The sequence below is a fragment of the Ranitomeya variabilis genome, chromosome 5 (genome assembly GCF_051348905.1).
Source record: "Ranitomeya variabilis isolate aRanVar5 chromosome 5, aRanVar5.hap1, whole genome shotgun sequence".
Classification (NCBI taxonomy): Eukaryota; Metazoa; Chordata; class Amphibia; order Anura; family Dendrobatidae; genus Ranitomeya; species Ranitomeya variabilis.
Window position 1 is genome coordinate 336,859,381 of NC_135236.1, and position 21,152 is coordinate 336,880,532.

At 44.4% G+C, this 21,152-nt stretch overlaps 1 protein-coding gene across 1 annotated transcript in view; it reads left to right on the forward strand.

Annotated features, from left to right (window-relative positions):
- The window catches only part of CDHR3 (cadherin related family member 3), a 99,971-nt gene that overhangs the window by 57,549 nt on the left and 21,270 nt on the right, over positions 1 to 21,152 (forward strand). Inside the window, exons 12-13 of the mRNA XM_077264767.1 lie at positions 1,019 to 1,245; positions 6,875 to 7,046. Of these exons, the coding sequence (XP_077120882.1) occupies positions 1,019 to 1,245; positions 6,875 to 7,046 (399 nt within the window). The remainder of the gene's footprint in view (positions 1 to 1,018; positions 1,246 to 6,874; positions 7,047 to 21,152) is intronic.

Consider the following 21,152-nt stretch of genomic DNA (forward strand, 5'->3'; position numbering starts at 1 on the left):
GTCTATCTAGTTAGAATTGGTCTCCTTTGCTAAATCTTGTTTTCATTCTGTGTATGTCGTTTCCCTCTCCACTCACAGTCAATATTTGTGGGGGGCTATCTTTCCTTTGGGGATTTTTTCTGAGGCAGGATAGCTTTCTGTTTCCATCTTTAGGGGTAGTTAGTTCTCAGGCTGTGACGAGGTGTCTAGGGAGTGACAGGAACATCCCACGGCTACTTCTAGTGTTGGTGTTAAGATCAGGAACTGCGGTCAGTACAGATACCACCTCCTCAGAGCTCGTCCCATGTTGCTCCTTTACCACCAGGTCATAACAGTGCTGTATACTACGTGGGCTGTGCAATATACTACGTAGCTGGGCAATATACTACGTAGCTGGGCAATATACTACGTAGCTGGGCAATATACTACGTGGCTGGGCAATATACTACGTGGCTGGGCAATATACTACGTGGCTGGGCAATATACTACGTGGGCTGTGCAATATAATACATAGCTGGGCAATATACTACGTGGCTGGGCAATATACTACGTGGCTGGGCAATATACTACGTGAACATACATATTCTAGAATACCTGATGCGTTAGAATCGGGCCACCATCTAGTATATATATATATATATATATATACGGTACACCTATTTCATACCCAATGTGAGCATCCATGTAAAACCTAGAACCACTTATCTTAAATCAGCACACTTGCGTTTTCACTTAACTTAACTCCTTTGGAGTTAATACTGGGGTCTTGTAAAGAACCTTGTGAATGCTAAAATTAGCTTGCACAAACTGGGTCCCATCTGGGGCGCCACAATCATCTGCGCTCCAACGCTCATTAAAGATGAATCACCCTGTGGATTACACTTTTTGTGGCCCTACTGTAGTTATCAGACGGTAATGTCTCCTGCAGGCATCAAAGGCTACTTTATTTGCCACTCCAGCTAAATATTTTAATCTTTATTATCAGGGGTAAGCGCAGTATTCTTATATAATAATAGTGTGTATGTTATTGCCTTTACAGCTTCATCAACAATTGGTTACATATATGCTACAGATAAAGACTACCTCGATAAGATCACTTATACTATTGAAAGTGGTGGTAGCACTTTGAATGCCTTCAGCATTTTTTGGATGGATCCAAATACTGGAGTATTGATGCTTTCTGATTATGCGGATTATGACACTCAAACGAAATACACGCTTATTGTGAAAGCAACAGATACCGGATTGAAATTTTCTACAGTTTCAGTAAGAATAATTAATTTCTAAGTAAATTCATTAGAAATAAAGATGTTGGGGAATTTATAAAAACTAGTATTGCTCAAAGGAAAATTGGAAAATTGCCAAGACCAATCTTTCATTTTTAAATTATCTTTGACAAATGAAGTATTTCTTAAGAGCGTATGTCTATAAGCATTAAAGACCTGATTGATTAAGACTGGTAAATGGCACATCAGTCTTGATTTATGAAGCGTTGGAGTACTATGCACCAAATTGGCAGAAGCACATGCCACTTAATGAATTAGGTGCATCTTACTACTGCTGTGTGCTCCCTCAGAAATGTTACCCCAGCAGGGAGCTGGCGTACATTTCCAATGTAATCGACTTTTGCAGCGTAATTTATGATGACTATATTGGGTGGGCCTCGCCATGCCCCATCCCACCCTAGCTCCAACCACCTTTGCCAAACTGGCCAGGACTGGTGTAAAAATGGCAACAGCTGCAACAGTTTTGGGCAAACACATTGATTAATCGGAGTCTACTATATATATATATATATATATATATATATATATATATATATATATATGTGCACAGAATGGAGCCTATGTTACTTTATGGGGCTATTTATTATATGTTTGTGTTTTAAAAATGAATTCAAGGAGTTGTCTACTACCAGGAGCAGGACAACCCCTTCTTGATCTGAATGTTTGGCAGCGATAAAATTAAAACACTTTTATTTGTCTCCTATGCCACTGCCTTTTCAGTGGTTTTGGCACTCACATTCCTAGGGCTCTTGGGAGGTTGTGATGTAACACGAGCCCTGCACCCAATCAGTGCTGGTGTCACTGTCCTTGCCTTCAGACGTATTGAACATCAACAGGTAGGCAGAGCTGCAGATGCTCTGACTTCTTATGATGCTCGATTTGTCTGTAGGCAGCGACAGTGACACCAGCAACGATTGGGCGCAGGGCTGACATGTCATAACAACCTTATATATGCAGTAAAAGTTTGGGCACCCTGGTCAAAATTACTGTTATTGTGAACAGTTAAGCAAGTTAAAGATTAAATGATCTCTAAAATGCCTAAAGTTAAAAATGACACATTTCCTTTGTATGAGGTTCAAAAAGAACTCTTTGGCAACAACTATCAAAGGTATGTGTGGAGAAAAAAGGGCACAGAATTTCCAGAAAAGAACATCGCCAACCATTAAGCATGGAAGTGGATCAAGGATGCTTTGGGGTTGTATTGCAGAAAATGGCACAGAGAACATTTCACGGGTAGAGGTAAGAATGTATTCAATGAAATTTCAACAAATTCTTGATGCACACATAACACTATCTGTAAAAAAGCTGAAGATGAGAAGAGGATGGCTTCTACAAATGGATAATGATCCCTAACACAATTCAAAATCCACAATAGACTACCTCAAAAGGCGCATTCTGAAGCTTTTACAATGGCCATCACAGTCCACTGACCTGAACACCATTGAAAATATATAAGTAGATCTCAAAATAGCAGTGCATGCAAGATGACCCAGGTATCTCACAGAACTGGAAGAATTTTAAATGGAAGAATGGATGAAATTCCCTCAAACGAGAATTGAAAGACTCTTGGCTGGCTACAAAAAGCATTTACAAGCTGTGATACATGCAAAAGGGGGTGCTACTAGGTACTAACCATGTAGGGTGCCCAACTTTTGCTTAGGCCAATTTTACTTTTTGTAATCCTTAAAATGTAAAAATAACAATTTTTTTTTGTTGCTTAAAATACAAAGGAAATGTGTCATCTTTAACATTAGTCCTTTTAGAGATCCTTTCATCTTCAACTTGCTTAACTGTTCACAATAACAGTAATTTTGACCAGGGGTGCCCAAACATTTACATGCCACTGTATATAATGGTAGCTATGTGGGGTTTCTATATATTTTGTGACAAGTTGAACCTACTACATTTTGAATGGACTTGCTATTTTCAAAGTTAAGAGGTTATTTTGTCTGCGACAACACTGTAGCACTATTGACACCATATTCGAAGCACAGACACTTTATCAATTCGTTTAGTTAATATTTGAATTAAACCTCTACAAATTATTGGAGAAGCCTTAATATGTAGTGTAGGCTATATTTCAGTTTATGCATTGCCACTTTATTTACAGATATCTTGGCTGATTGCTATATTATTTGCCAAAACTACATTTGTTTTTTTTCTACTGTGAAGGATTATAGTGCCTAGGATCTTGTAGGGTTTAACAGGTGACACAATGGTGTGCGGGGCCACACAACTTGCATGCTTAATTTAGGGTGCCAACCTCCACGGCTAGGAAGGCAAATAAATGAGGGAAAATTTATAGGGAAAGGATTGAGTCCCTCCATCTACCTATAATCCCGGATTTGATATACACTGCTCAAATAAATAAAGGGAACACTTAAACTGCAGAATATAACTCCAAGTAAATCAAGCTTCTGTAAAATCAGACTGTCCACTTAGGAAGCAACACTGTTTGACAATCAATTTCTCATGCTGTTCTGCAAATGGAATAGACAACAGATGAAAATTATTGGCAATTATCAAGACACACTCAATAAAGGAGTGGTTCTGCAGGTGGGGACCACAGACCACATCTCAGTACCAATGCTTTCTGGCTGATGTTTTGGTCACTTTTGAATGTTGGTTGTGCTTTCACACTCGAGGTAGCATGAGACGGACTCTACAACCCACACAAGTGGTTCAGGTAGTGCAGCTCATCCAGGATGGCACATGAACGCGAGCTGTGGCAAGAAGGTTTGCTTTGTCTGTCAGCGTAGTGTCCAGAGGCTGGAGGCGCTATAAGGAGACAGGACAGTACACCAGGAGATGTGGAGGGGGCCGCAGGAGGGCAACAATCCAGCAGCAGGACCGCTACCTCGGCCTTTGTGCAAGGAGGAACAGGAGGAGCACTGCCAGGGCCCTGCAAAATGACCTCCAGCAGGCCACAAATATGCATGTGTCTGCACAAACGGTTAGAAACTGACTTCATGAGGATGGTCTGAGTGCCTGACGTCTACAGATTAGGGTTGTGCTCACAGGCTAACACCATACAGGACGCTTGGCATTTGCTACTGGCGCCCTGTGCTCTTGACAGATGAAAGCAGGTTCACACTGAGAACATGTGACAGATGTGAGAGTCTGGAGACGCCGTGGAGAGCGATCTGCTGCCTGCAACATCCTTTAGCATGACTGGTTTGGCAGTGGGTCAGTAATGGTGTGGGGTGGCATTTTTTTGGAGGGCCGCACAGCCCTCCATGTGCTCCCCAGAGGTAGCCTGACTGCCATTAGTTACCGAGATGAGATCCTCAGATCCCTTGTGAGACCATATACTGTTGCGGTTGGCCCTGGGTTCCTCTGTTATGACCTGGTGGTTAGGGAACAACACTGAAATGACCTGGTGGTTAAAAGGACACATGGACAAGCTCTGAGGAGGTGGTAACTTTTCTGACCGCAAACCCTACTCCTAACGCCAACACTAGAAATAGCCGTGGGACGTTCCTGTCTCTCCCTAGACGCCTCGTCACGGCCTAAGAACTAACTACCCCTAAAGATGGAAATAGAAAACTATCTTGCCTCAGAGAAATTCCCAAAAGGAAAGATAGCCCCCCACATATATTGACTGTGAGTAGAGGGGGAAATAACATACACAGAGATGAAAACAGATTTTAGCAAAGGAGGCCAAAAACTAATCTAAATAGACAGAAATAGGAAAGGATACTGTGCGGTCAGAATTCAAAACTAAAAATCCACGCAGAGTTCACAAAAAATGATCTCCACACCGGTGTGGAGGGGCAAATCTGCTTCCCCAGAACTTCCAGTTAGCCTGAATATATCATAATGACGAGCTGGACAAAAAGACCTAACAAAAACTGAGAAATAAGGTCCAAGCAAATGGACTAACAAGAACTAGCAATAACTTATCTTTTGCTGAAATGAACAGGCCATGAGAAATATCCAAGGAGAAGACTAAATCCAATCTTGAAACATTGACAGCTGGCATGAACTAAAGCCCAGAGCAGGTTTAAATAACAAACCCAGGCAAGGCGATTAGTGAAGGCAGCTGCTACAGCTACCTAAAGGAGCAGCAGTACCACTCGAAACCACCAGAGGGAGCCCAAGGGCAGAACTCACAAAAATACCATTAGCAACCACAGGAGGGAGCTCCAGAACGGAATTCACAACATTCCTCCTAATGCAGGACAATGCCAAACCTCATGTGGCTGGAGTGTATTAGCAGTTCCTGCAAGATGAAGGCATTGAAGCTATGGACTGGCCCGCCCGTTCCCGAGACCTGAATCCGATTGAACACATCTGGGACATCATGGCTTGCACCACCCACCAACGTCACGTTGCACCACAGACTGTCCAGGAGTTGGCGGATGCTTTAGTCCAGGTCTGGGAGGACATCCCTCAGGAGACCATCCACCGCCTCATCAGGAACATGCCCAGGCGTTGTAGGGAGGTTATACAGGCACGTGGGGGCCACACACAATATTGAGCATCATTTTGACTTGTTATAAGGACATTACATTCCACTTTAATTTTGTGTGTGACTCCAAATTCAGGCCTCCATTGGTTAATAAATTTAATTTCCATTGATGATTTTTGTGTGATTTTGTTGTCAGCACATTCAACTTTGTACAGAGCAAAGTATTCAATGAGAATATTTCATTCATTCAGATCTAGGATGGGTTATTTGAGTGTTCCCTTTAATTTTTTGAGCAGTGTATATGGCCAAGGACTTATTGTTTACTTATTTCTGTAGTGCCACTTTGTTATATTTTGTATTTGATTGGGAACTTATCTGGTAGTTCCTTCTCAATAAGGTATTAATAAATGATATAGTTTTTAATGGATGAGGTTTTTCTTTGTGAGACGTTATTAAGCACCAGGCACCTTTTCATAATTAGTAAAATGTAGGTACTAAGGTTGCATGATATACCAGGTCAATGCTTCTTTCACATCAGTCCCTCAAATGCAAATTTTCTGTCTTTAGAATAGACTGCATTCAGGGAGTGAGATAGAAGAGTATCGGGGAGGTGCAGGTTCGCTCATGAGCTGTAGACCAGGAATGGATGTTAGAATGCTGTGACATTTTGGAAACTTCTGTATCGTCCAGTAACATGCAGTAGTATTTATTATTTCCTGTTGTTTTGAAGTGTTGTCCCATAATGGACATTACTTACATTATACATGTATTATTGCTGGGTGACTCTCCACTGAGTCCTTCATTAATCATTACACGTCCTCAGGAACATAATTGGGGCTGGGAATATGGGGGCTTCTGCGCTATTCAATGTCTATTGCGCTGAAACAAACAGTAGTGAACTGTACTCGGCCCCTCTCCTCCATCCAAGTTTCTTCTCACGTTGGTCATGGAGTGAGAATAAAGAAGATGCTCAGGACCCTTGCTTTAGTGACTGGTGGGTGTCTGCAAGGTGTAATTCCCCAGTAGTTAGACATTTATATTGCTGAAAAAATTAGTGACCCTAGTATGATACAGTTACTAGTAGCTCTTATTTACTAATTATGAAAATTTGTGCAGTGACATTTTAATGTTGATAGCAATGAGAGATCTTAGTTTACAACTCCATCTTGTTTCAATTATTTTTTTATTGCTTTCTCAGGTCACCATAAACATACTGGAAGCTAATGATGAAAAGCCAGTATGTACTCCAAATTCATACACAATTTTTGTACCTGTAAATCAAGCAACGGGTACAAACATTCAGAATTTCAAGCTCAGTTGTACAGATCGGGATTCCGGACCCACTTCTTTTAAATACTCTATTAATTCAGGTACAACAATCCAATCATAGAGAAGAAACTGTGCAATATCTGTTTGTCTTTCATAATAGTTTATACATAAGTATAATATATTGGCAGCATCGAACTGGAGTACTTTGGGCCCATCAGAGGTCCACCATGCAGTTATATATAAATAATACAAGGCCATCAATTCTGTTGCAAAATGGGATAATATCACATCCTCCATATACTACACCACACGGGACACATCCTCCATATACTACACCACACGGGACACATCCTCCATATACTACACCACATGGGACACATCCTCTATATACTACGCCACACAGGACACATCCTCTATATACTACACCACACGGGACACATCCTCTATATACTACACTACACGGGACACATCCTCTATATACTACACCACACGGGACACATCCTCTATATACTACACCACACAGGACACATCCTCTATATACTACACCACACGGGACACATCCTCTATATACTACACCACACAGGACACATCCTCTATATACTACACCACACGGGACACCTCCTCTATATACTACACCACACGGGACACATCCTCTATATACTACACCACACGGGACACATCCTCTATATACTACGCCACACAGGACACATCCTCTATATACTACACCACACGGGACACATCCTCTATATACTACACTACACGGGACACATCCTCTATATACTACACCACACGGGACACATCCTCTATATACTACACCACACAGGACACATCCTCTATATATTACACCACACGGGACACATCCTCTATAGACTACACCACACAGGACACATCCTCTATGTACTACACCACATGGGACACATCCTCTATATACTACACCACACGGGACACATCCTCCATATACTAGACCACACGGGACACATCCTCCATATACTACGCCACACAGGACACATCCTCCATAAACTACACCACACAGGACACATCCTCCATATACTACACCACACGGGAAACATCCTCTATATACTACACCACACGGGACACGTCCTCTATATACTACACCACACGGGACACATCCTCTATATACTACACCACACGGGACACATCCTCTATATACTACACCACACGGGACACATCCTCTATATACTACACCACAGAGGACACATCCTCTATATACTACACCACACGGGACACATCCTCTATATACTACACCACACGGGACACATACTCCATATACTACACCACACGGGACACATCCTCTATATACTACACCACACGGGACACATCCTCTATATACTACACCACACGGGACACATCCTCTATATACTACAGGACACAGGACACATCCTCTATATACTGCACCACACGGGACACATCCCCTATATACTACACCACACGGGACACATCCTCTATATACTACACCACACGGGACACATCCTCTATATACTACAGGACACAGGACACATACTCTATATACTACACCACACGGGACACATCCTCTATATACTGCACCACACGGGACACATCCTCTATATACTACACCACACGGGACACATCCTCTATATACTAGACCACACGGGACACATCCTCCATATACTACGCAACACAGGACACATCCTCCATAAACTACACCACACAGGACACATCCTCCATATACTACACCACACGGGAAACATCCTCTATATACTACACCACACGGGACACGTCCTCTATATACTACACCACACGGGACACATCCTCTATATACTACACCACACGGGACACATCCTCTATATACTACACCACACGGGACACATCCTCTATATACTACACCACAGAGGACACATCCTCTATATACTACACCACACGGGACACATCCTCTATATACTACACCACACGGGACACATACTCCATATACTACACCACACGGGACACATCCTCTATATACTAGACCACACGGAACACATCCTCCATATACTACGCCACACAGGACACATCCTCCATAAACTACACCACACAGGACACATCCTCCATATACTACACCACACGGGACACATCCTCTATATACTAGACCACACGGGACACATCCTCCATATACTACGCCACACAGGACACATCCTCCATAAACTACACCACACAGGACACATCCTCCATATACTACACCACACGGGAAACATCCTCTATATACTACACCACACGGGACACGTCCTCTATATACTACACCACACGGGACACATCCTCTATATACTACACCACACGGGACACATCCTCTATATACTACACCACACGGGACACATCCTCTATATACTACACCACAGAGGACACATCCTCTATATACTACACCACACGGGACACATCCTCTATATACTACACCACACGGGACACATACTCCATATACTACACCACACGGGACACATCCTCTATATACTACACCACACGGGACACATCCTCTATATACTACACCACACGGGACACATCCTCTATATACTACAGGACACAGGACACATCCTCTATATACTGCACCACACGGGACACATCCCCTATATACTACACCACACGGGACACATCCTCTATATACTACACCACACGGGACACATCCTCTATATACTACACCACACGGGACACATCCTCTATATACTACACCACACGGGACACATCCTCTATATACTACAGGACACAGGACACATACTCTATATACTACACCACACGGGACACATCCTCTATATACTGCACCACACGGGACACATCCTCTATATACTACACCACACGGGACACATCCTCTATATACTACACCACACGGGACACATCCTCTATATATACTACACCACACTGGACACATCCTCTATATACTACGCCACACAGGACACATCCTCCATATACTACAACACACAGGACACATCCTCTATATACTAAAGCACATGGGACACATCCTCTATATACTTCACCACACGGGACACATCCTCTATATACTTCACCACACGGGACACATCCTCTATATACTACACCACACGGGACACATACTCTATATACTACACCACAGAGGACACATCCTCTATATACTACACCACACGGGACACATCCTCTATATACTACAGGACACAGGACACATACTCTATATACTACACCACACGGGACACTGTTATGGTTCTCAATGGCAAGAGAACATAGCCCAGCAAACGTAAGTACTAGCTCTTGGAAGGATGGAAACTAAACTGACCATGAACTAAACCTGCCGCACAACTAACAGTAGCCGGGTAGCGTTGCCTACGTTTTTTATCCCTAGACGCCCAGCGCCGGCCGGAGGACTAACTAATCCTGGCAGAGGAAAATATAGTCCTGGCTCACCTCTAGAGAGATTTCCCCGATAGGCAGACAGAGGCCCCCACATATATTGGCGGTGATTTTAGATGAAATGACAAACGTAGTATGAAAATAGGTTTAGCAAAATTGAGGTCCGCTTACTAGATAGCAGGAAGACAGAAAGGGCACTTTCATGGTCAGCTGAAAACCCTATCAAAATACCATCCTGAAATTACTTTTTAGACTCTAGTATTAACTCATAACATCAGAGTGGCAATTTCAGATCACAAGAGCTTTCCAGACACAGAAACGAAACTACAGCTGTGAACTGGAACAAAATGCAAAAACAAACGAGGACTAAAGTCCAACTTAGCTGGGAGTTGTCTAGCAGCAGGAACATGCACAGAAAGGCTTCTGATTACAATGTTGACCGGCATGGAAGTGACAGAGGAGCAAGGTTAAATAGCGACTCCCACATCCTGATGGAAACAGGTGAACAGAGGGGATGATGCACACCAGTTCAATTCCACCAGTGGCCACCGGGGGAGCCCAAAATCCAATTTCACAACAGTACCCCCCCCTCAAGGAGGGGGCACCGAACCCTCACCAGAACCACCAGGGCGATCAGGATGAGCCCTATGAAAGGCACGGACCAGATCGGAGGCATGAACATCAGAGGCAGTCACCCAAGAATTATCCTCCTGACCGTATCCCTTCCATTTGACCAGATACTGGAGTTTCCGTCTGGAAACACGGGAGTCCAAGATTTTTTCCACAACGTACTCCAACTCGCCCTCAACCAACACCGGAGCAGGAGGCTCAACGGAAGGCACAACCGGTACCTCATACCTGCGCAACAATGACCGATGAAAAACATTATGAATAGAAAAAGATGCAGGGAGGTCCAAACGGAAGGACACAGGGTTAAGAATCTCCAATATCTTGTACGGGCCGATGAACCGAGGCTTAAACTTAGGAGAAGAAACCCTCATAGGGACAAAACGAGAAGACAACCACACCAAGTCCCCAACACAAAGCCGAGGACCAACCCGACGCCGGCGGTTGGCAAAAAGCTGAGTCTTCTCCTGGGACAACTTCAAATTGTCCACTACCTGCCCCCAAATCTGATGCAACCTCTCCACCACAGCATCCACTCCAGGACAATCCGAAGATTCCACCTGACCAGAAGAAAATCGAGGATGAAACCCCGAATTACAGAAAAAAGGAGACACCAAGGTGGCAGAGCTGGCCCGATTATTGAGAGCAAACTCCGCTAAAGGCAAAAAAGCAACCCAATCATCCTGATCTGCAGACACAAAACACCTCAAATATGTCTCCAAGGTCTGATTCGTCCGCTCGGTCTGGCCATTAGTCTGAGGATGGAAAGCAGACGAGAAAGACAAATCTATGCCCATCCTAGCACAGAATGCTCGCCAAAATCTAGACACGAACTGGGTTCCTCTGTCAGAAACGATATTCTCCGGAATACCATGCAAACGGACCACATTTTGAAAAAATAGAGGAACCAACTCGGAAGAAGAAGGCAACTTAGGCAGGGGAACCAAATGGACCATCTTAGAGAAACGGTCACACACCACCCAGATGACAGACATCTTCTGAGAAACAGGAAGATCCGAAATAAAATCCATTGAGATGTGCGTCCAGGGCCTCTTCGGGATAGGCAAGGGCAACAACAATCCACTAGCCCGAGAACAACAAGGCTTGGCCCGAGCACAAACGTCACAAGACTGCACAAAGCCTCGCACATCTCGAGACAGGGAAGGCCACCAGAAGGACCTTGCCACCAAATCCCTGGTACCAAAGATTCCAGGATGACCTGTCAACGCAGAAGAATGAACCGCAGAAATGACTTTACTGGTCCAATCATCAGGAACAAACAGTCTACCAGGTGGGCAACGATCAGGTCTATCCGCCTGAAACTCCTGCAAGGCCCGCCGCAGGTCTGGAGAAACGGCAGACAATATCACTCCATCCTTAAGGATACCTGTAGGTTCAGAGTTACCAGGGGAGTCAGGCTCAAAACTCCTAGAAAGGGCATCCGCCTTAACATTCTTAGAACCCGGCAGGTAGGACACCACAAAATTAAACCGAGAGAAAAACAACGACCAGCGCGCCTGTCTAGGATTCAGGCGTCTGGCGGACTCAAGATAAATTAGATTTTTGTGGTCAGTCAATACCACCACCTGATGTCTAGCCCCCTCAAGCCAATGACGCCACTCCTCAAAAGCCCACTTCATGGCCAAAAGCTCCCGATTCCCAACATCATAATTCCGCTCGGCGGGCGAAAATTTACGCGAGAAAAAGGCACAAGGTCTCATCACGGAACAATCGGAACTTCTCTGCGACAAAACTGCCCCAGCTCCGATTTCAGAAGCGTCGACCTCAACCTGAAAAGGAAGAGCAACATCAGGCTGACGCAACACAGGGGCGGAAGAAAAGCGGCGCTTAAGCTCCCGAAAGGCCTCCACAGCAGCAGGGGACCAATCAGCAACATCAGCACCCTTCTTAGTCAAATCAGTCAATGGTTTAACAACATCAGAAAAACCAGCAATAAATCGACGATAAAAGTTAGCAAAGCCCAAAAATTTCTGAAGACTCTTAAGAGAAGAGGGTTGCGTCCAATCACAAATAGCCTGAACCTTGACAGGATCCATCTCGATGGAAGAGGGGGAAAAAATATATCCCAAAAAGGAAATCTTTTGAACCCCAAAAACGCACTTAGAACCCTTCACACACAAGGAATTAGACCGCAAAACCTGAAAAACCCTCCTGACCTGCTGGACATGAGAGTCCCAGTCATCCGAAAAAATCAAAATATCATCCAGATACACAATCATAAATTTATCCAAATAATCACGGAAAATGTCATGCATAAAGGACTGAAAGACTGAAGGGGCATTTGAAAGACCAAAAGGCATCACCAAATACTCAAAGTGGCCCTCGGGCGTATTAAATGCGGTCTTCCACTCATCCCCCTGCTTAATTCGCACCAAATTATACGCCCCATGGAGATCTATCTTAGAGAACCACTTGGCCCCCTTTATGCGAGCAAACAAATCAGTCAGCAGTGGCAACGGATATTGATATTTAACCGTGATTTTATTCAAAAGCCGATAATCAATACACGGTCTCAAAGAGTCATCTTTCTTAGCCACAAAGAAAAAACCGGCTCCTAAGGGAGATGACGAAGGACGAATATGTCCCTTTTCCAAGGACTCCTTTATATATTCTCGCATAGCAGCATGTTCAGGCACAGACAGATTAAATAAACTGACCCTTAGGGTATTTACTACCCGGAATCAAATCTATGGCACAATCGCACTCCCGGTGCGGAGGTAATGAACCAAGCTTAGGTTCTTCAAAAACGTCACGAAATTCAGTCAAGAATTCAGGAATCTCAGAGGGAATAGATGATGAAATGGAAACCACAGGTACGTCCCCATGCGTCCCCTTACATCCCCAACTTAACACAGACATAGCTTTCCAGTCAAGGACTGGGTTATGAGATTGCAGCCATGGCAATCCAAGCACCAACACATCATGTAGGTTATACAGCACAAGAAAGCGAATAATCTCCTGATGATCCGGATTAATCCGCATAGTTACTTGTGTCCAGTATTGTGGTTTATTACTAGCCAATGGGGTGGAGTCAATCCCCTTCAGGGGTATAGGAGTTTCAAGAGGCTCCAAATCATACCCACAGCGTTTGGCAAAGGACCAATCCATAAGACTCAAAGCGGCGCCAGAGTCGACATAGGCATCCGCGGTAATAGATGATAAAGAACAAATCAGGGTCACAGATAGAATAAACTTAGACTGTAAAGTGCCAATTGAAACAGACTTATCAAGCTTCTTAGTACGCTTAGAGCATGCTGATATAACATGAGTTGAATCACCGCAATAGAAGCACAACCCATTTTTTCGTCTTAAATTCTGCCGTTCACTTCTGGACAGAATTCTATCACATTGCATATTCTCTGGCGTCTTCTCAGTAGACACCGCCAAATGGTGCACAGGTTTGCGCTCCCGCAGACGCCTATCGATCTGGATAGCCATTGTCATGGACTCATTCAGACCCGCAGGCACAGGGAACCCCACCATAACATCCTTAATGGCATCAGAGAGACCCTCTCTGAAATTCGCCGCCAGGGCGCACTCATTCCACTGAGTAAGCACAGCCCATTTACGGAATTTCTGGCAGTATATTTCAGCTTCGTCTTGCCCCTGAGATAGGGACATCAAGGCCTTTTCCGCCTGAAGCTCTAACTGAGGTTCCTCATAAAGCAACCCCAAGGCCAGAAAAAACGCATCCACATTGAGCAACGCAGGTTCCCCTGGAGCCAATGCAAAAGCCCAATCCTGAGGGTCGCCCCGGAGCAAGGAAATCACAATCCTGACCTGCTGAGCAGGATCTCCAGCAGAGCGAGATTTCAGGGACAAAAACAACTTGCAATTATTTTTAAAATTTTGAAAGCAAGATCTATTCCCCGAGAAAAATTCAGGCAAAGGAATTCTAGGTTCAGATATAGGAACATGAACAACAAAATCTTGTAAATTTTGAACTTTCGTGGTGAGATTATTCAAACCTGCAGCTAAACTCTGAATATCCATTTTAAACAGGTGAACACAGAGCCATTCCAGGATTAGAAGGAGAGAGAGAGAGAGAAAGGCTGCAATATAGGCAGACTTGCAAGAGATTCAATTACAAGCACACTCAGAACTGAAGGGAAGGGGAAAAAAAAAAAAAAAAATCTTCAGCAGACTTCTCTTTTCTCTCCTTTCTCTGTCAATTAATTTAACCCTTTTTGGCCGGTCAAACTGTTATGGTTCTCAATGGCAAGAGAACATAGCCCAGCAAACGTAAGTACTAGCTCTTGGAAGGATGGAAACTAAACTGACCATGAACTAAACCTGCCGCACAACTAACAGTAGCCGGGTAGCGTTGCCTACGTTTTTTATCCCTAGACGCCCAGCGCCGGCCGGAGGACTAACTAATCCTGGCAGAGGAAAATATAGTCCTGGCTCACCTCTAGAGAGATTTCCCCGATAGGCAGACAGAGGCCCCCACATATATTGGCGGTGATTTTAGATGAAATGACAAACGTAGTATGAAAATAGGTTTAGCAAAATTGAGGTCCGCTTACTAGATAGCAGGAAGACAGAAAGGGCACTTTCATGGTCAGCTGAAAACCCTATCAAAATACCATCCTGAAATTACTTTAAGACTCTAGTATTAACTCATAACATCAGAGTGGCAATTTCAGATCACAAGAGCTTTCCAGACACAGAAACGAAACTACAGCTGTGAACTGGAACAAAATGCAAAAACAAACGAGGACTAAAGTCCAACTTAGCTGGGAGTTGTCTAGCAGCAGGAACATGCACAGAAAGGCTTCTGATTACAATGTTGACCGTCATGGAAGTGACAGAGGAGCAAGGTTAAATAGCGACTCCCACATCCTGATGGAAACAGGTGAACAGAGGGGATGATGCACACCAGTTCAATTCCACCAGTGGCCACCGGGGGAGCCCAAAATCCAATTTCACAACAGGACACATCCTCTATATACTACACCACACGGGACACATCCTCCATATACAATACCACACGGGACACATCCTCTATATACTACAGGACACAGGACACATCCTCTATATACTGCACCACACGGGACACATCCCCTATATACTACACCACACGGGACACATCCTCTATATACTACACCACACGGGACACATCCTCTATATACTACACCACACGGGACACATCCTCTATATACTACACCACACGGGACACATCCTCTATATACTACAGGACACAGGACACATACTCTATATACTACACCACACGGGACACATCCTCTATATACTACACCACACGGGACACATCCTCTATATACTACACCACACGGGACACATCCTCTATATACTAGACCACACGGGACACATCCTCCATATACTACGCCACACGGGACACATCCTCCATAAACTACACCACACAGGACACATCCTCCATATACTACACCACACGGGAAACATCCTCTATATACTACACCACACGGGACACGTCCTCTATATACTACACCACACGGGACACATCCTCTATATACTACACCACACGGGACACATCCTCTATATACTACACCACACGGGACACATCCTCTATATACTACACCACAGAGGACACATCCTCTATATACTACACCACACGGGACACATACTCCATATACTACACCACACGGGACACATCCTCTATATACTACACCACACGGGACACATACTCCATATACTACACCACACGGGACACATCCTCTATATACTACACCACACGGGACACATCCTCTATATACTACATCACACGGGACACATCCTCTATATACTACAGGACACAGGACACATCCTCTATATACTGCACCACACGGGACACATCCCCTATATACTACACCACACGGGACACATCCTCTATATACTACACCACACGGGACACATCCTCTATATACTACACCACACAGGACACATCCTCTATATACTACACCACACGGGACACATCCTCTATATACTACAGGACACAGGACACATACTCTATATACTACACCACATGGGACACATCCTCTATATACTGCACCACACGGGACACATCCTCTATATACTACACCACACGGGACACATCCTCTATATACTACACCACACGGGACACATCCTCTATATATACTACACCACACTGGACACATCCTCTATATACTACGCCACACAGGACACATCCTCCATATGCTACAACACACAGGACACATCCTCTATATACTACAGCACATGGGACACATCCTCTATATACTTCACCACACGGGACACATCCTCTATATACTTCACCACACGGGACACATCCTCTATATACTACACCACACGGGACACATCCTCTATATACTACACCACAGAGGACACATCCTCTATATACTACACCACACGGGACACATCCTCTATATACTACAGGACACAGGACACATACTCTATATACTACACCACACGGGACACATCCTCTATATACTACACCACACGGGACACATCCTCCATATACAATACCACACGGGACACATCCTCTATATACTACACCACACGGGACACATCCTCTATATACTACACCACACGGGACACATCCTCTATATACTACACCACACGGGACACATCCTCTATATATACTACACCACACTGGACACATCCTCTATATACTACGCCACACAGGACACATCCTCCATATACTACAACACACAGGACACATCCTCTATATACTACAGCACATGGGACACATCCTCTATATACTACACCACACGGGACACATCCTCTATATACTACACCACACGGGACACATCCTCTATATACTACACCACAGAGGACACATCCTCTATATACTACACCACACGGGACACATCCTCTATATACTACAGGACACATACTCTATATACTACACCACACGGGACACATCCTCTATATACTGCACCACACGGGACACATCCTCTATATACTACACCACACGGGACACATCCTCTATATACTACACCACATGGGACACATCCTCCATATACTATACCACACGGGACACATCCTCTATATACTACAGGACACAGGACACATACTCTATATACTACACCACACGGGACACATCCTCTATATACTACACCACAGAAGACACATCCTCTATATACTACACTGCACGGGACACATCCTCTATATATACTACACCACACGGGACACATCCTCTATATACTACACCACACGGGACACATCCTCTATATACTACACCACACGGGACACATCCTCTATATACTGCACCACACGGGACACATCCTCTATATACTACACCACACGGGACACATCCTCTATATACTACACCACACGGGACACATCCTCTATATACTGCACCACACGGGACACATCCTCTATATACTACACCTCATGGGACACATCCTCTATATACTACACCACACGGGACACATCCTCTATATACTACACCACACGGGACACATCCTCTATGTACTGCACCGCACAGGACACATCCTCTATATATACTACGCCACACAGGACACGTCCTCTATATACTGCACCGCACAGGACACATCCTCTATATATACTACACCACACGGGACACATCCTCTTTATACTACACCACACGGGACACATCCTCTATATATACCACACCACACGGGACACATCCTCTATATACTGCACCGCACAGGACACATCCTCTATATATACTACACCACACGGGACATATCCTCTATATACTACACCACACGGGACACATCCTCTATATACTACACCACACAAGACACATCCTCTATATACTACACCACACAAGACACATCCTCTATATACTACACCACACATACATAGTTACATAGTTATTAAGGTTGAAGTAAGACTTTAAGTCCATCTAGTTCAACCCATAGCCTAGCATGCCCTAACATGTTGATCCAGGGGAAGGCAAAAAAACCCCATGTGGTAAGAGTAAGCTCCATCATGGGGAAAAAAATTCCTTCCCGACCCCACATACGGCAATCAGACTAGTTCCCTGGATCAACGCCTTATCAAGGAATCTAATATATATACCCTGTAATATTATACTTTTCCAGAAAGGTATCCAGTCCCCTCTTAAATTGAAGCAATGAGTCACTCATTACAACATCATACGGCAGAGAGTTCCATAGTCTCACTGCTCTTACAGTAAAGAATCTGCGTCTGTTATTATGCTTAAACCTTTTTTCCTCCAGACGTAGAGGATGCCCCCTTGTCCCTGTCACCGGTCTATGATTAAAAAGATCAGCAGAAAGGTCTTTGTACTGTCCCCTCATATATTTATACATTAACATAAGATCACCCCTTAGTCTTCGTTTTTCCAGACTAAACAGCCCCAAGTGTAATAACCTATCTTGGTATGGGAGACCCCCCAGTCCTCTAATAACCTTGGTTGCTCTTCTCTGCACCCGCTCCAGTTCAGCTATGTCTTTCTTATACACCGGAGACCAGAACTGTGCACAGTATTCTAAGTGTGGTCGCACTAGTGACTTGTATAGAGGTAAAATTATGTTCTCCTCATGAGCATCTATGCCTCTTTTAATGCATCCCATTATTTTATTTGCCTTTGTAGCAGCTGCCTGACACTGGCCACTGAATATGAGTTTGTCATCCACCCATACACCCAGGTCTTTTTCATTGACGGTTTTGCCCAGAGTTTTAGAATTAAGCACATAGTTATACATCTTATTACTTCTACCCAAGTGCATGACCTTACATTTATCCCCATTAAAGCTCATTTGCCATTTATCAGCCCAAGCTTCTAGTTTACATAAATCAGCCTGTAATATAAAATTGTCCTCCCCTGTATTGATTACCCTGCAGAGTTTAGTGTCATCTGCAAATATTGAAATTCTACTCTGAATGCCCCCTACAAGGTCATTAATAAATATGTTAAAAAGAAGAGGGCCCAATACTGACCCCTGTGGTACCCCACTACTAACCGTGACCCAGTCCGAGTGTGCTCCATTAATAACCACCCTTTGTTTCCTATCCCTGAGCCAACTCTCAACCCACTTGCACATATTTTCCCCTACTGCACCACACAGGACACATCCTGCCCCATGTCACATTTGGAGACCCCCTGATGTACCTAAACAGTGGAAACCCCCATATTTTAAATCCAACCCTAAACCCAACACACCCCTAACCCTAATCATAACCCTAACCCCAACACACCCCTAACCCTTATCCCAACCCTAACCATAACCCTAATCAGACGCCAGCAGCTGTGGGGGGAAGCGGGAGGATCCAGGGACACCGGAAGACACTGGTAAGTATCGGGGGGCAATTGGAGACCCTATTTCTCTGTCCTCTGATGTGCGATCACATCAGAGGACAGAGAAATTAAACGGCAAATCACGCTTTTTTTTTTGCGGTCTCAGTTATACGGTTAATAACGGAGATCGCAACCCAAGGATCGGTAAAAACTGACCCGAAACTGACCCCGGGGGTAGCTGAGACCCCGGAGAAAATCTGACTCTGGGGGGTGCTGTACACTTTTCCCACATTAATTAATGGCACTGTGGTGTAAGTACCCTTAACTACCGCGAAAAGGCCTATCGGCGGTCAATAAGGGGGTTAACAATCTTTTCAAGGCTGTGATTATCCTGGTTGCTTGTGCACTTTTTTCTACCACACTTTTTCCTTCCACTAAACTTTCCATTAATATGCTGAATACCGCACTCTGTGAACAGCCAGCTTCTTTAACAATGACCTTTTGTGGCTTACCTTCCTTGTGGAGTGTGTCAATAACTGCCTACTGGACATCTGTCAAGACAGCAGTCTTTCCCATGATAGTGGAGCCTCCTGAAACAGACTAAGGGACCTTTCTAAATGCTTTGGAAGCCTTTGCAGGTGTTTTTTGTTAATTATTCTAATTTACTGAGATAATGACTTTTTGGTTTTCATTGGCTGTAAGCCAAGATCTCTCGAACAGGACCAGAATGGAATACCTGCTGGACATAGGTGCTACCTTCAGTTAAGGCCCCGTCTCACATAGCGAGATCGCTAGCGAGATCGCTGCTGAGTCACAAGTTTTGTGACGCAACAGCGACCTCAGTAGCGATCTCGCTATGTGTGACACGTACCAGCGATCAGGCCCCTGCTGTGAGATCGCTGGTCGTGTCGGAATGGCCTGGACCTTTTTTTGGTCGTTGAGGTCCCGCTGACATCGCTAAATCGGTGTGTGTGACACCGATCCAGCGATGTCTTCACTGGTAACCAGGGTAAACATCGGGTTACTAAGCGCAGGGCCGCGCTTAGTAACCCGATGTTTACCCTGGTTA